The following is a 17,530-nucleotide window of genomic DNA, read 5'->3' on the forward strand; positions in this document are numbered from 1 at the left end:
ACTTTGGCTGAAGTTGGCAGACCTCCAAATGTGGACTTTAAAAAAAAAAAAAACTTAATGTATTTATTTTTAGAAAGACACACACGTGAGTGGAGAGGGGGAGATGAAGAAGGAGAGAGTCTCAAGCAAGCCCCCTGCCCAGTGCAGAGCCTGATGAGGGGCTGATCTCATGACCCTGAGATCAGGACCTGAGCCCAAATCAAGAGTGAGATGCCCAACTGACTGAACCATCCAGACGCCCTTAAATGTGGACTTTGGACTGATGGCTGATGGTTTATTGGGGGTTGGTTATCACTCTCAGAAATGAAAGACTCACTTCCATGTAGTGCAGGGATGGGGTTCAACAGTCTACCCCTTTAATCTCTGAATGGTGTAAGAAGTTACTGAGGAAAGAAGCAGGGCCAGGCTTAGAAAATGCTGGAAACAATTGTATGAAGATGGGTCAGACCAGCTCAGATCCTGCAGAGCTCATCTTTGGGGCAGTCCCATCCTGGAGAACTTTTCTGTGAAGATGGAGATGTTCCCCATTTGCAGTGGTCAATACAGTGACCATTGGCCACACGTGATCCCTTGAAATATGGGACCGAGGAATGATTTTTTTTTTTAAATTAATAATCATTGTTTTGGAGTTGTTTTAGGTTCACTGCAAAGCTGTGCAGAAAGCACAGAGTTCCCATATACCCCCACTTCTATATCTATACCCACACATCCTCCCCCACTATCAGTATCCCACAACATAGTGGTACATTTGTCACAATTGATGAACCTGACACATCATTATCTCCCAGAGTCCATAGTTTACATTAGGATTCAATCTTGGTGTTGTACATTCTATGGAGGAATGGATTTTTAACCTTATTTAATTGTAATTCAGATTGAAACTTACTTGGCCACATGTGACATGTGGCCACCATGTTGGACAGTGCAGCTCTGGACTCTGGCAAGAAAGGTCACAGGATGGTGGCTCACTGCCCAGTGTGGTGGCTACAGAAGTAAGAGGGAATCCCAGGCTGCTAGCTGGGTGGCACTCAGCACCAAACCTCTGTTTCCAGTCAAGAGGATGCAGGAGAGTCTCCGTGGTCATTGCCTCTGTAGGCTCTGACACTAAGGTTGGAAGCCTGAATATGACATTTCACAGATACCCTTACCCACTGGTTTCCTGTTATGTTCTGTCAGAAAGAAGTTGGAAGGCAGGCAGAGAGGAGAAGCCATTTTTTCAGGCTTCTGCTGGCACCTTAGTCAGTAGTGAGAGGAACAGCAGTGACTTGAGCGATGGGAAAACAGCAGTGGCTGATGAGAGCAGGCATCTGGGCTCCTGCTCAGGGCCTAGCGATGATGGGTTTTGGGTAACACCTTTTCCCCTTTTGGCCTTTAGCCCTAGAATGGCTAGCAGCTTCCTATAGTTACTAATCTTTAGGTAACCTTATATTCCTGTTCTGTTTTTGCCATATACTCATTCTCCTATATCAACTGTCCTCTGTTGGAAATGTCTAAGAATGACTTGACTTTTCCTTATGGAACACAGACGGATAAAGCACTCAAGACAGCTAAAAGCCTCCATTTCTGCACCTGGACCATCGCTCCAGCTTTCCAGCTGGCCCACTCCTGTCCATCCATCGGTGCTCAGGCTACTTTGCCTGCTGCATCGAGAGTCGACATTCTAGAACACAATCTGATCATGTTCAAAATCCTCTGGTGGCTTCCCCTTGCTTTTTATATAGAGAACCGAGGAGTGAAGGAGCATGACAAGACTGAAAACTTGGAGCTCAGACAGCAAAAGAGTCTCAAGACAAGACGAGATGACCATGGTCTTATCTCATTGCTCTTCGCTCAGGGGTGTCTCATGAGACCAGCAGCAGCTTGACTCCAAAATGGAAGAGGTGGACAGGAGGCTGTGCCCCACCCCTGAGATCACATGCCTTCTAGCTTGCCTGCCTGGGAAGCAGTGCCTGGCTGGACTCACTCTGCTGCCATCACAAGGGGCCAGGTAGGGGGAGGTCCCCCTGCCCTGAGGAAACCTTGTGCCACTGTGGTCAGCTGCCTCGCTGGACCTTTCTTTCCTCGCCCTATTAGTGGAAACTGGTCACAGATGAGGATGTGTCCCTAGCCAATGGAAGACAAAACGTCTAAAGAAATAAATGCCCCCTCTGGTACCAGTTCTCCAGCAAACCTCGGACACACACACCCACACATACACACACACCCACACCCCACACAGCAAACCTCAGACACACACACACACACACACACACACCCCCACAGCAAACCTCAGACACACACACACACACCGCCAGCCACCCCCACACATATGCACCCTATCCTAGAAACAGGGAGCGTTGTTGGGCACGGCGAGGTTCCTGACCCTCTGCGGGGTGGGCAACAACCTCCCCACAAGGCGTTTGCCAGACGCACGGGGAAGGGGACGGTACCTAGCACGTCATTCTCCGGGTGCCGGGCCGGGGAGCGGGCCGGGGAGCGGGCCGGGGTTAAGGGGGCAGAAAAGCTTGGCGCCCACTCGGGGGCCTGCGCTCCTCCCCGGCCCCGCCCCCTCCCGGCCCGGGCTAGGTGTGCACGGCCCCGCCCTCGACCCCGCCCCTTTAGGTTTTGTCGCGCGTGCGTAGCCCTGCCTCGGTCCCGCCCTCTCCCGGTCTCGGTTGCGCGCGCACCGCCCCTCGCACCCGTGCGCACGCGCGGCCCCACCCCCGTCTCACGGGCGCTCGGAGCCCGAGTCCGCGGGAAGATGGCGGCTCCGCTCATCCCGCTCTCCCAGCAGGTACGGGCAGGCGGGCGGGGGCGCAGCGCCGGGGCGCGGGGCGCGAGGCGGGCATCGCAGTAAGGCCGATGTGCAGGGAGGTCCAGCCGGGCGGCGGCGGCTCGCGCTGAGGGGCCCCCGCGGAGGGCGGGCGAGTGGGCGGGCGGTCCTGAAGGTGACAGGCCGACCCGGCCCGCGGCCTCCCGCGCCCTGGCGACCCTCTGCGGGCGGTGTACAGGCGGGGTCGCTGCCTGTGTCTGCACAGTCTGGGGCCCGGGCCCGGCTGCACGCCCGGCCTTCGCCGCTGTTCCCTGGCCGGGCGATGCATGGTGGCACTGGGCTCTCATTCGGGGAGGTGGGCGAGGGGAGTGAGCTTTTCTGCCGGTGCGTCGGCCCCGCGAGTCTTTGTTTCCTGATAGGTCCCAGCGCCGGGGCAGACAGTGTCCCCGCCGGGGTGGAGGGCAGAGCCCTGCCAGAGTCAGGACCCTCCGGCAGTGCGATCCTGGACTCATCCCTCAATTCCTTGGGAGCTGTTTCCGCCACCCTTGAATTGAGAAAGGGGGGATCGCACGTCTCCGGGCCCCTCTCTGTGCCCTCAAACACGCCTGGTGGTCTTACTAAGGGGCAGTAACAGTGGAGCGACACATACGTGCAAAAAAGAGCCTTGCGCAGGCAGCCCTGTTTTCTGCGAGGGACGTTCATTCATTTATCCGTCAAATGTGCGTTAGTCCAGGTGTTGGGAGCGCAGCAGTCGCCCAGACAAGGTCGCTGCTCTCCCGGAGGTGACACTCTCAAGGGAACTAGAAACTACCTGTGCCCTGCTAATAACAGCTGCCTTTATTGACTGAATACCTGTGTTGTACCAAGCACAATATTATAAGCATTTTGTCTGAATTATCTAGCACAGAGTTGGGATTAAGAGTGAGGACACAGGGTCATATCATCTTGTGTTTAGTTCTTGGCTCTATCACTTATTCTTGAGTGTCCTTGGGTGAAGCTCTTAGAACTCATTTGGAAAATGGAAATATAAAAAAAAATTGGGGTAATGTGAAGATTAAGTGTGTAAAGTGCTTAGAGATACTGTAATTATTATCATTTAATTCTCTGGCAGACTGGGACATATGGGAATGTAGACCACAGCAGTAAGAATGCTAAACCTTAAGAGAGCTGATAGGCAGGTTGGCACGACTGACCAGCTGTTTCAAGGAGAGAGACATGCATACCTGCTAAATCTTGCAAGAGCTAGCCAATTTGTAACACTGTCACTAAATTAAAAGTATCAAAGACCAGTGGTTATTAATTAACATGTTCTTATAACAGGAGAGTGCTATGTAAACTAGATGCCATACAGATGTGGGGTATTATTGCTAATAGCCAATTGCTACAGTTTAGGGTGTGTTTGTGTGTGTAGGGGTCGAAACTCACTTAGGCTCACTTAATGAGAAAGTGCTTCCAGTTTGGGGGGGAATCTTTTTAAAACTTCTATCAAATTTTGACAGTAGCCCTAATTTGAACTTTGATGATGACAGTGGCTAATGTTTATTGAGTGCTTTAGAGTTTAAGTGCTTTCTAACACTGTGCTTATCCACACAACATGGAGAGGGGAATTCTTATTTTACTGATGAAGGATTAGCTTTGGAGGAAGGCAGTGGTTTGCCACTGTGAGTTAAGGTATGAAAACATGAATCAGGTCATGTGATTCATCTGCTTAGCACCTTTTGGAATAAGATCCCAATTCCTTCTCAGGAAGCCTCTGGTGCCTGCCTGCCCTCTCCCGCCTCATGCTTTCCCCGGCACCCACACTGCAGCCATACTTGCTGCTTTTCTGCTCTTCCCACAGTCCAGGCTTTCTCTGTTCTCAGGGTGTCCCCACTGGCTGTTCCTTCTTCCTGAAGTTCTCTTCCTTGTTTCTTCTCTTGGTGCTGTCAATGCCTGGCTCTTTTCCCTTCCCCAGGTGGTAGCTCAGATGTCGTTCTTCCCAGACGCCTTTGCTGACCACTTGTAATAAATAGGGCCCCCTCTTTCATCCCACCAGCAGTGTGTTTCCTCCACATACCGCTCAGCACCATTCATGGTCTACAGATGTCTCTTTCGCCATGACACCAGGCACCCAGTCAGAGCAGGTGCAGACTCTTGCTCCTGTGACCAGCACCCAGGAGGTGTCAGGTAAACGCATGAAGCAGGAACCAGAGAGTTCGACCGACCAGCACCATTTACAGGTGGCTCTTCTCTACGTGTGGGATGGGGCTAGGGGTGGGAGCAAAATTGAAGGAGGAGTTGCAAGAGACTGACAGCCAGGAGCCTATGACTACTTTAGGTCACTGACTTCAGTGTTTTTTCCTGTTCCTTTATATGTTTGTTGAACGAAGGCACGAGTAGGTTTTCTTCCTTCAGGTAGTTATGTCAGCATTTCTCTATGGCTGTTCTTAGTGAAGTTCTGCACCAGGTGTTCCCGTCAAGCTAGGTGGGAGATATAGCCCTTCAGGTGTTTTCACATCTGAGATCACATGGATTCACAGATAATTACTGGGGATACATGGATATGATTCCAGGGTAATTTCTGGTTGGGGGCAGTCAGGGAGCCCCCTGGAGCATGAGGCTGTGCTCTGGTTGGACTGAGGTGTAGGGTGCACTTGGAACGTGGATGGCCTGTTGAAGGTGAATAAAGCGGTTGCCAGTAGGTTTGCAGAGGGGAGGGGGGCAGTGTGTTTCCCCTCTGTCCCCAGCACTTTTCCCATCAGCATCTTTCCTGGTCTGCTCCATACTCCCCAATATCTATGGCACCTCTTTCCCTATACAGTTTCTTCTGACCCTGAATACAAATCTTGCCCATTTGAAGAGTCAGGAGTCTAGGGTTGATTTTTCCCAAGCACAGCTCCCCTTTGCCTCTCCTACCCCGGAAATGCATCTGTGTTCCTCACCCCTTTTGTACCATGTGGTCTCATAAGCTCCTGGTCACCATGCCATCCTTAACCTCAGTGGCCTGTCATTGGTCATCCTTGAACTCCACAACAGTGGTCACTGTAACCCACCAGTTGGCCTTCACTCTGTCTTCTGCATTCTTTCTCTCTGTCTGCTCCCATCTTAGGGTCTCCCCACAGAGCATGCCCTTCCCCCACCAAGAGTCCAGCCTCCTGTTTCCCCCTTGCCAACCCCCCATCCCACCCCCCACCGGCTGCCCACTGGAATTGGCCACCTCCTTACCACATCCACAAGTTCACAGGGCTGGGCCTGTTCCCCTTCCTGCTTAGCCTCTCCCTCATAGTTCATTCCGCACAACCACCCCCCTGCTCCAGAAACCTCCAGCTGCTCCCATTTCACTCCCCTCAGTATGTCCAGCTTGATTGCTCCTGGTTCAGCATTCCCACGCCCCCCTGGGCCTGCTCCACCTGAGCTTGCCGCACCATTTCCATGTAAGCCCTGGCTCTTCCCAGTGCTCCCCCACATCCCCCCACCTCATGCCGTGATCTCCTGCTGCAACCTAGCCTACCTCCCACCCATTGGAGGCCACTCTTGGAGGCCTCCTTGGTGGTGTCTTCCCTCAGTCCCATCTCAATGACAGTTCTCCCTCCTGTACCTTCTGTGGGTCCCTTGCGTGGCCCTTGACCCAGGAAGCACATGGAAAGTATTGGACTCATTAATGAAGAGAGTGCCCTGTGCCCAAGGAGTTCCACCCCCTCCCCTGTGCCACTGGGGTCCTCCTCCTTCGTCATGTGCTTCCTATGCCCAGGCACTTGAGATACATCATCTTTTTAATGGGTGCCAGGTTCTAAATTTTTATTCCCATTTTGCAAATGGGAAACTGAGACCCACAGAGATTTAAGTCACTTGCCGAAGTCCCATAGTTGGTGGGTTGACCCCACATCTGTCTGCCTGCAGAGCCCTGCTCTTTCTCCTCTTCCAGGCAGCCTGCTGGGCACCTCGCCCAGAGCAACACCTGGTGAATGTGTCTGCAGTGAATGCCAAGTGCTTGGGGCACTTGTTTGTCCTTTCGTCTCTTGTTTTTTTTCTCTAAAATAATTGCTACTCTCTCTGTCTTACTAGAATGCTAATGGTGATGTGGTATAAATTGGTGAGTAGAGAGTCAGGTTTTAGAGTAAAGATTGGCCCTACCCTGTAAGATCCAGAATTTCTTGGCTCTTTATCTTATTGTCCTGCATTGGCCTGTTTGTGGACCAAGTAGCTACCAGTTAAGCAAGAACATGTAAATTTTGTTCCCTTTGCCCCAATTTTGAACTTTATTTAATTTTTTTAAAGATTTTATTTTAGGGAGAGGAAGAAGCAGGCTCCCCACTGAGCAGGGAGCTTGACACGGGGCCCCGATCCCAGGACCCTGAGATCATGACCTGAGCTGAAGGCAGACGCTTAACCAACTGAGCCACCCAGGCGCCCCAATTTTGAACTTTAAAGCAACTTTCCCGTGCTTGGTTCTTCACCCGATCAGCTCCTCTGGGAAGTGGACTGTCTTTGATCAGATGGTACCCGAGAGCTGAGTGTCTACTCTCTGATGCCTTAGGCCACCTCACATTATTATGCTGTGGGACGGCCGCAGCCGCCACCACCCCCACGAGATGCATCTCAACAGCCACGCTGCGGGTGCTTTCAGGAGCTCCCCACTCAGACCTCGCCTGAGCAGCCAGCATCCACTTGGAAGACTACTCCACATTCTTCCTCAAAGACGACTCTCCCACCTCATTTTCATTTGAGGTCCCTCAGGGTGTGTTTTTCAGTGTTTAGGTCCCCAGATGTCATTTCAGTACCCTCAGTTGTGCAGTATTTTCTGTATCTCAGTTTCTCCATGTACAAATTGGGAGTAACGCTATATTATGTATGTATTTGCCTCCTGACAGTGGAATGTCAGCACCCCGTGCGCGCTGTTCATTCAGTAGATGTGTATTAGGCATTTTCTCTCTGCTGGGCACCTCGTGGGCAGTGGGATGCATCAGGGAACCTGAAGACAGCCCTGTCCCATGCAGCCGAAGTTCTCAGGAGCAGGGCACAGACAGAAGGAAATGAGCAGATACGTAGTGTCCCAGGGCCAAGTGATCTTCGAGGTGAGAACTGAAGCAGAGTTTATGGTCCCACATGTGAAGTCGGGGAGGCCTCGGGAGGCCTCAGGAGCCCTGGACTGGGCAGGAAAGGCATTTTGTGTTGCTCACTGTATCCTCTGGAGTCATACTGGTCAGTCTTCTCCTCACTTTATAAGGGTGTAAACTGAGGCCCAGAGGCATATGTCACTTGTGAAAGGTCACACCCAGCAAGCTTGAGCTGACACAGCTCACCTAATGCAGGCCTGGGGCTCTGTGTTGCATTGTAGGTTCTGTTTGTTTGTTTATTTATTTCTTAAGTAGGCTCCATGCCCAGCATGGAACTCAATGCGGGGCTTGAACTCACTACCCTGAGATCAAGACCCCAGCTGAAATCAAGAGTCAGTTGCTTAGCTGACTGAGCCACCCAGGCGCCCCTTTTTGTTTTTTTTTTTTTTTTTTTTTTTTTTTAACTGCCAAGCATTCAACAATGTGAGATCTCATTTGGTTTTAAACAGTGGTCATGTCACCTAACCTCTAGATACTGTGGAGTCTGATGGAGAGGAGATCACTTGTTTGAATTCTTATTTTATTGTTTTAATCTCATGTCACTGGAGTCATGGGAGAAACAGAAGCTGCCTTCTCGTCTTTACAGGTTCCCCTACGCGGGTGGGTGTTTGCTGCTCCATGGCTGATGCAGAAATGAATGAGCCATGCCTGGCCCACAAGGAGGGTCAGCTTGGTCCAGGCCACAGTGGAGGCCCAGGCCGTGGATGGTCTGAGCTGGATGAGGGGTGGATAACTTGCTTCCATTTAGGAGAGGGCTGCATGGAGAAGGGGCATTTGGGCTGGGCTGTGGGGACGCTGGGAAGAGAGGAAGGAATGCTTTTTCAGACAGAGGGAAAGTAGAATAAACAGAAGCCAAGACACTGGAATTCCAGCTCAAAGGGCCTAAATAGAGGCCAGGGCTGAGGACTCTGGGGTCCATAGCCCTCTTTTAACTAGGGTGATTTAGGGATTAAAGGAAGAAGGTGGTTGGTAAATGGGACACAGTTTGTGCCTGGCCTACAGATTGGCCTGAGACAAAAGGGACTGACAGGGTGTCTGCTTGCCTAGAGAGTGGCTGATGGTGGTGGTTGGGGGTGGGGGGATGGGTAGAGGGAAGGAGACCTGCCTGCTGGGTGGCCCAGAGGGCTGCTCCTGCTTAGAATGCTAGGTTCGCCATAGTAGGCCCAGCCCTCAGTGTCACAAGCTGCTGGAGGGAAGTAGAGGTTGCAGATGACCACAAACAGCCATGTCCTTAGACTTCCGTCTGGCCCTGCCTACTGGGTGGGATTGCTGTACTCTTGATGGCAGAAACGATTTACCAATCATGTTTCAGACCAGCTGATACAAAGTCAGTTCTCCTTTTGTATACACCGGTTGAAAGCTGGGAAGGGTGGTGTCAGGAAGGCTGGCCGTCACCGTCTGCAGACTGGAATCGGGCTTCTGCCCCATCCAGCACATTGCTCACCTGCATCCCATGCTTCCCAGTTCTACCCTCCCTGTTTGCTTTGCCCTGCGGCCCCTGGGCCTTTTTGTTTGTTTGTTTGTTTTTAAAGATTTTTATTTGAGAGAACGAGCCCGTGCACGAGCAGGGGGGAGGGGCAGAGGGAGAAGCAAACTCCCTGCTGAACAGGGATCCTGACGTGGGGCTTGGTCCCAGGACCCTAGGATCATGACCTGAGCTGAAGGCAGATGCTTAACTGACTAAGCCACCCAGGAGCCCCAACCCTGGGCCTTTCTTTTAGTTGCTTGCTCAGGCAACATTCCCTCTTGCCTCAGGGCCTTTGCACATGCTTTTTATTGCTCCCTTTCTGGGATGTTCTTCCCCCCACTTTATTTCTGGGTTAACCTCTACTCCTCTTCGTATCTCACGTGGCACATCACTTCCTAAGGTAAAGCCTTCCCTGACAGGTTGGCCCAGCTTCTCTGTTGATGCCTGTGGGGATACTCTGTACTTTTTCCACATGCCAGTCTGTAATTTTCTGTTGGTGGCATTATTAGATTGATGGTTAGTCTCCCCCACCGCGTAGACTAGGTCCACAAAGGACTGTTTTAATTTGTCCTTGTTCCCCAGGTGCTCAGTAATCATCTGTTGAACGAATGGCAGAATAGTAGAGCAGGCCCACAGTATGTGAGGCAGGGAGGAGCTATGGTAGGTTCTTGAGGAGTGGAGTGACATGTTCAGATCTGACCACTTGCATAGAGAATGGGCAGAGCTGGGGACTAGCTCAGAGATGTTTGTTGTGAAATGAGCATGAAGTGATAAAGAGCAACCTGGCCTGAGGTTGTTTCCAGAAGAGTAAAAGGGGTTGGTGATCAAAGGAGTGTGTGGGATGGTTATTTGCACTGGGGCCTTCTAAGTGTGGGGAGGAGGCAGGAGAAGGAGGCAGGTGCGGTGTCCAGCCAGCAGGGCAAGACCAGCCTTCCTGGGTGGTGTCAGGTGGGTGGCTGGGTCAGGTGAGACAAGACCCATCACCTTGCAGTGGGCCCTTCAGGCCTGGTGGGATCCCACATTTAGGTGCAGTTGAGAAGCAGCCTAGCTCCTGGGGGCACCATCGGGTTCCATTTGCTGAGCACCTACCCCGTGCTGGTCTGGGACCAAGAAGAACAAAACTGAGCCCCCGGCCTTTAGATGGCTCAACTGGAGCTGGACTCCCAGGCCTACAGCTAAGTAGGAGCCCCTGGGTGGGTGGTACCTACCTAAGTAGCTACCCCCTTAGATACCGAAGGAGGTATCTCCCCTCCCCTAAGTGGGAGATACCCTGGTGGAGGTCGGGTGGCAACCTGCGGAAGCGGGAGAATTGCCTTCACTGGCTTGGAAAGAAGGAGAGCAGGAAGAGGGGGCCTGGGTCTTCCTTCCTCTTTTCCCTCTTCTGTTCCAGCAGAACTGGAGGAAGCAGAAGGGTGCAGCCTTTCAGACTGGCTGCTCCCCAACCCCCACCCCCTCCCACCCCGTCAGAGCCCTGTTCCTTGACTCTGGTAACCCAGGTATTGGGGAGAGATTTGGGGTGCAGGTCTTGTACAGAAGAAAGGAGGGGGATTGGACACCCACTTTGTGCCCATTCACCATTGACTCCCCATTAGGGACGTGTCATTGTCACTGTCCCTGTGCTTTTTTCTGAACAAGGAAACAGGAGGACAGAGCTAAAGTGACAGGTTTCAGGCCTCCCAGGGAGTTGGGGTGCTTGGATCAGACCGTAGCTCCAAAGCCAGTGTTCTCTCCTGTGGACAGCACACCATGGGCTCCTGGGAGGGCAGGAGCAGCTCTGTCCCTGCTGTGTCCTGAGCCCCTGCAGCAGGCAGGTGATAACCGGCTGGGTGGCTGCACGCTCCAGAGAGCGGCCAGGAGCAGTCTTCTCTAACTGACGGTAGTCGATTAGTGGAAATGTTCTGTCTCCTGTGTGAAGAAGCAGGCACCCAGTGCGCTGGTGAGGGGAATCAGGGAGGCCTGACAGCCAGGCCCCCACCCTTTCGCAGGGCTCCCTGTGTCTCTTCACTTGTGCTGTGAGGGGGTTGGGGAAGGGAGTTCTCTGATTTACTAATGACAGGAACAAGCATGCCTGTTGAGCCACAGAAAATTGGCTTTTCTTAATCCACAAAGGATGTTTTCAGTTTTACATATCCAGCGGGAAAAGGAAATGATCTTCTTTCGGACTGCTTTTAAAGGGGGGAAGAATAAACAGGAAAAAAAATAAAGAAAAGAAAAGGCCTGTTGAGGGTGAGGTCCTCACAGGGAGATTATTAAGCCAGGACTGGAAAGTTTGGGGCATGGATTAACCCTCTAAATTCCCACACGCTAGAAACGGCAGTTTGTGGCTGGAGGTGCCAGGACCCTGCAGACCTAGGTGTGTGCTCTGAACATTTCCCCTCTTGGAAGTTTTCTTTGATCAAGACCAGAACAGTCTCTGGGCCCATAGTGCCGTACCCCTGTATCCTTGTGGACACTTCCTCCACCGAGAAAAGGATTCCACAGGGGATGAGCAGACGCTAGCGGTTGCTGAGTGCGAGCAAGTCGGTGCTGTTGTTTCTCTCACCCACACACCAGACCAGGGAATTGGCATTTTCTTTCACACCAAGCTGGTCCTGTTGGCATTCAGCCTCTTGATTTAATTTTTTTTGCCTTTTAGCCACTCGGAATTATCCTTTAACTCACAGCTACTAAGCACTTAACCTGCTGTATGTCTAATTGCATGTTTTTTAAAAAATAATAAGACTAAGAACTAGTAAAAGACTGTTAGGAGCGACTCAGCCAACTAGTTGAGTGAGAAAATGAGTACAGTACGTACTGCAGTGTAGCCAACATTTGGTGAAATATTTTATTATTTTTTGGCAAAGATCATTTGGTGTGGCGTGCTGTCAGGACTGCGATTTGATGCTTGCCAAACACGCCCTGATTAGTAGCCTTGCCTGACTTCCCTTCCCACCTCCCACCCCCCACCCCCCCATTCTCTATAATAAAGCCAGCTTCTCTGTCTCAGTGATAGTAATAAGAAGGGCAGTAATGGATACAGTAGCATTTGGGGGTTGTAGGGTGTGCTTTACCTACATATTCTCATCCGGTACTTAAAGTAATCCTCAGGGCAGGCACTGTGTTATTCTTATTCCATGGCTGGGGAAACTGAGGCCCTGGGAGGCTTTGTAGCTTGTCTTCCCTCTGCTGCTGAGTGGTGGAGCTGTGTCTACCCAAGCATCAACCTCTCTGCACCCATCTCACACACTCCCTCCTGAGGCTCCATCAAAATCTTACTCATTCTGTAAACAAACAAACAAACAAATAAATAAGTTTATTTAAAAAAAAAAAAAAGTTTACGGAAGGCCTGCTTACAGAGCCAGCATTGCAAGAGGTAGAATAAGTGTGAGACTTCTAACTCACCCCCTACCCCCCCAGAATTGAAAATGTAGGAAGGAGGTGCCCCAGTCATTAGAGTAGCCTTGACAAAAACTGGACATTAAGAAATGTCCCACTTGTAGGTTTGGGGCTATGGAAATGTGGAGGAGAGAGGGACTCATTTCAGTTGGGGGGAGTTGGGGAGGTTTTTAAAGCAGGGGGTCGGTTGTGGGGTTGGGAGGTAATTGGCCTCGAGCAGGCACAGCCCCCCCACCCCAGGCATAGGGAATAATTTGTGCCCAGACAGGGAGCGTCCGGTGCACAGTATGTAGAGAATCTGCCAGAGCAGGAAGGAGAGCAGGGTCTAAGTGCTGTGCGTGCAAATCTGAGTGTCTCTGAGCGGACGTCCAGGTGAATGCGTGTGTGGTGGGGAGTGGGGGGGGAGTAGTGAAATTAGCCCAGCAGGGGCAGGGGATGGCTGTGGGGCACCTCGAGAGCTAGGCTAAGGGTTGGAACCTCATACTCTTCACCAGCCACAGAGCCTTTTCCGAGCAGTAGAGTGACCACGTGAATTCCTCTCCCTGCTCCTGCCAGCATGTTTGTTCTTCTGTATTTGTTCCCTGACCAGACCACGATGTTCCGCTCCTCCTTGGTAGTGGTGACTGTCTTTTGCTCACCATGGAATCCCGGAGCCTACTGGGTACCCGGCGCCTAGAGGACCCAGACTCTGTAGAAGAGCAGTGGGTGCCGGGAGGCTAATGATGCCACCCTCAGAGAGGAGGGGAGAGGCATAGAGCTGACGACCCGATCCTCCTAGGGATCCCTGAGTCCTGGGCAGTATGCCCGCTTATGGGATGGCGAAATATCGGGCCAGAGCTCAGCACATGGCAGAGACGTTGGAACCCCAGGGTGGCTGATCTAGGAAAGGAATTTTGGGAAGATTCAGGGCACACTTCGGGAAAGTTGGAAGCACTGTGGGAAGTGGGCATTCTCAAGGAAGGCAGTAGGTGCCCTGCTGTGGAGGGGCCCTTATTGCTGAGCTGTCACCCCTGTGAGTCTGTTCAGGGCCTGGTCCACTGTGCAGAGGAAGGAAGGACAGAATGGACAGGGGCTGTTCTCTGAGAGGCTGGGAAGAGCGATATCCAGGGAGGGCTCTGGGGAGGCCTGGTCCACTTTTGATTTTAAGCAGCATTTTTGGGAGAACAGGCTAGGATCTGCTCCCTGCTCCACCCAGGCTGTCTGGACAAGGTCCCGGGAGCTCCTTATTGTCCGACTCTTTCCAGTCCCATCCACCTGTCCTCTGTGTGGCTGCACTCAACCCCATGCCCTTCCCTACATGCCCATCCCCTGCTCCCTTCAGGACCCTGCTCCCTTGGTGTTTCCCCACCAGTGGTGCCACTTTCCATCCATGTTGCAGGCTTGTGTATCCCCAGGGCTTCAGTGCAGGTGCTCCTAGGCATGCTTGTTGTCTTGTATCCCCTTGGGCAGGCTCAGCTGGGGCAGTGGCAGGCTCCCTGCCCTCACGGGTGCATGTCTGGGCTGCTGAGTGCCCCCGCCACCCCTGTCTGTTCCTCCCAGCACTTGGCAGCCCTCTGTGTGCATTGTCATGTGTGATGACATCCTCCTCCAGACTAGGACCTCCGAGACACTCTGTAGAAACTGCTTGACTGGGAATGAGATTTCCACCTCCATGTCCCATAGGGACATCCCAGAGAAACATGTTTAAAGGTGTGTGTTTAGGCACAGTGAGTGGCTGCATTCCTTTGCCTCATCCCCCTGGAGGCCTACTGAAGTCCTCCCCGCCGCTGCCCTCTCCCCCCCCACCGCCCCGGTTGCTCCCCCAGTCACCCACTCCGCGTAGCTAAGTGCATATTCAGTTCACTGGCTCTTGTGCACGTCTGCTCAGGTCATCGTGGGGATCATGTTCCGGGCTTCTTGGCAGGGCGGGCACAGACCCTCTTACCTCACTGTGTTCACCCTTCCTGGCTGGCTGAAACCGTGCCGAATGATCCGAAGTCCCTGCCGGCCCCCTCTGCCCTGGAGTCCACCTTGCCCATCCCTGACCCCTGGCTCAGGCTCCGGAGGCTTCGGCTGTGCCTCCTGCTGTCATAGCTCTCACATCCCGTGGCACCTTGTGCTGTAGTCATGCGCTCACTTTGCCTGCCTGTCTCCCCATCTTGAGCCCTAGAGCTCTGTCTCACACCCTTTTGTATCCTTGATTCTTCCTCATAGTGCGGACTTAACAGATGTTTGTTGAATGAGTGAATGAATGAATTTATAAGTCCCAAGGGCAGACCACTCTTTCAGGAAGTTTTCTGTGAAGAGTAGGTGGGAAGTCAGTAGTCTGAAGTGGAATGGCCTGGGGGGACATTTCTAGAGATGGGTGCCAATGTCACATGGGAGCCGGTGGAAGGAGAGGACGAGGAGGAGAACGGGACTATAAACAGTTGGCATTGGAGGAGTGCTCGCCCCATGCCAGTCTCTGGTGCTGGGAATGCACAGCCTTATTTTCCAAATAAGACACAGAGCGGCTGCTCACCCTCCCCAGGGTTGCACAGCACTCTGGTGGTGGGGTGAGACTTGAGTCCACATCTGTCTGGTGGCATTGTTGACCTCTGTGTGGTTCTGCGCCCCCCCGCCTCCCCCCCATGCTAGGAGCACTAGGCCAAGAGGTGTGGGCGGAGACCTTCGGGACTCAGTGTAGGTTCTGCCTCCTGCAAAGGATGGTGTGTCAGGGTGGGAAGGTTGCCTCAGGTGACCTCGATTTCTCTTTTATTTCCATTTCTTTTTTAAAGATTTTATTTATTTATTTGAGAGAGAGAGCACGTGAGAGGGCGGAGGGTCAGAGGGAGAAGCAGACTCCCCGCTGAGCAGGGAGCCCGACGCGGGACTCGATCCCGGGACTCCAGGATCATGACCTGAGCCGAAGGCAGTCGCTTAACCAACTGAGCCACCCAGGCGCCCTTTTATTTCCATTTCTGGTAGACAGGGCCAAGAGCAGTGGTCTCCTGGGAGCGCTGAAGCTTTTACACCTTGATCTGCATTCCTCCTGATAGTTACTGGCTTTGAACTCACTCTGGCTGTCTTTGCCTTGACGCTTCAGTGTGTGTCTCAACTTTTGGGCATGATTCTCTTGCTCTTTGGTTCTCCTTGTAGGTGGGGATTGCAGGCCTTACCCCCGACCCCCACCCCATGTCATGTCTCCACCTCAGGCCTTGAGGTCCTAGTGGGTTGGACGGAGGCCCCGCATGCTGTGCTGAATGGCAGGTGCACATCTCCAGCTAGTCCTTCGTCATGGCGGTCATTTGGGTCCCCAGAGAGAATCCTGTATCTTCAGATCCTTCTTCTTGTATGTGGCTCTTTGTCTTTCCTGTCTTATTTACAAAAGCAGTGTGCATTAATGTAGATCATTGGTGAACTCAGAAAGCCACGGGTGTGGAGCAGGGAACCAGTTCACTGGTAGGAATCAGTGTTAGCATGTGGCGTCTGTCCTGCCACATTCAGGCCCGTGTGCATATGTGATCGCTGTGGGCTTACCAGCCAGGTCACCACTGTGTGTGCTGGTTTGGGCCCTCCCTTTGCACTTAGCAAATACCTGACGATCATGCCCCACTTGGAAATGTTCTGCCCTTGCTGTTTTACTGCTGTGTGGTATCCTCGCCTGTTTTCAACCTCTGCTGTCACCCATAGTCCTTGCCCTCCAGCAGGGTGAACTGATACAATGCTCTTGCCTTTCCCCACCTCCTGCGTAGTTGGTCACTTCCTCGGGGTAGACCCCCAGGGGGAGACCTTACAGTAGCAGAAGGGTGTGTGTGTATGTGTGTGTTAAAGAAGTGCTAGTTTTGGGACTCCTGGGTGGCTCAGTCAGTTAAGTGGCTGCCTTCAGCTTGGGTCATGATTTAGGATCCTGGGATCGAGTCCCACATCGGGCTCCCTGCTCAGTGGGGAGCCTGTTTCTCTCTGCCTGCCGCTCCCCCCTGCTTGTGTGTGCTCTTTCTCTGACAAATAAATAAAAATCTTAAAAAAAAAAAAAAAAGTTAAAAAAAAGTGCTAGTTTTTATTGTTTGTCAAAAGTATGCACTGCTGGTGATAAAGCTGCTTTTTGTTTATCGTACTTAACACTTGAAGTGGCTTGTACCATTAGGATCCTTGCCAAAGCAGAAACATACCAAATGTTGGTCTTGAATTATGTAAGATTTTTACACACACTCAAAGTAGAGGGAAGAGTTTAATGAACTCCCATGTGCCCACCACCCGTTTACAGCAAATGCCGTTTTTTTTTTTTTTTTTTTTTAAAGTAGGCTCCATACCCAACGTGGGGCTTGAACTCATGATGCTGAGATTGAGAGTCATATGCTCTACCGACTGAGCTAGCCAGGCACCCAAACAAATACCGGTCTCTCTGTACTTGTCTACCATCCCTTGACCTCCTCTGCCATATACATCTTTATTTCTGAGGTTTTTATTTTAAATCTCAGAAATCGGGGTGCCTAGGTGGCTCAGTCGGTTTGGTGTCCCAACTCTTGATTTTGGCTTGGGTTGTGATCTCAGGATTGTGAGATCAAGCCCCGGGTTGGGCTCCCCACTCAGCAGGGAGTCTGCTTGAGATTCTCTCTCCCTCTCCCTCTGCCCCTCTCCCCCACGCTCTTGCTGCTCTCTCTCTTTCTCTCTCAAGATAAATAAATCTTAAAAAAGAATAAAATCTCAGAAATTATATTTCAGTTTGCATCTCTGACAAGAAGACCATTTTTCTTTACATAACCACGGTGCCATATCAACACCTTACGCATTTAATCATTCCTTAGTATTACTCCATCAATACCCAGTCCATATTCAGTATTCTTTCCCTGAGTGTCTCAGAATGTCACCTTGTTATTT

The 17,530-nt window shown here is 51.9% G+C and overlaps 1 protein-coding gene across 9 annotated transcripts in view; it reads left to right on the forward strand.

Annotated features, from left to right (window-relative positions):
* Nucleotides 1-2,657: 2,657 nt before the first annotated feature.
* Nucleotides 2,658-17,530, forward strand: part of EPS15L1 (epidermal growth factor receptor pathway substrate 15 like 1) — a 95,744-nt gene continuing 80,871 nt past the window's right edge. For all 9 annotated transcript variants that reach the window (XM_045862775.3, XM_045862776.3, XM_045862780.3 and 6 more), the window contains exon 1: nucleotides 2,658-2,773. In XM_045862775.3, the coding sequence (XP_045718731.2) occupies nucleotides 2,741-2,773 (33 nt within the window). In that variant the 5' untranslated portion in view covers nucleotides 2,658-2,740. The remainder of the gene's footprint in view (nucleotides 2,774-17,530) is intronic.

Source organism: Mirounga angustirostris, unplaced genomic scaffold (genome assembly GCF_029215605.1).
Source record: "Mirounga angustirostris isolate CCGP_5_RB_7025 unplaced genomic scaffold, mMirAng1.0.hap1 SCAF_1, whole genome shotgun sequence".
NCBI classification, from domain to species: Eukaryota; Metazoa; Chordata; class Mammalia; order Carnivora; family Phocidae; genus Mirounga; species Mirounga angustirostris.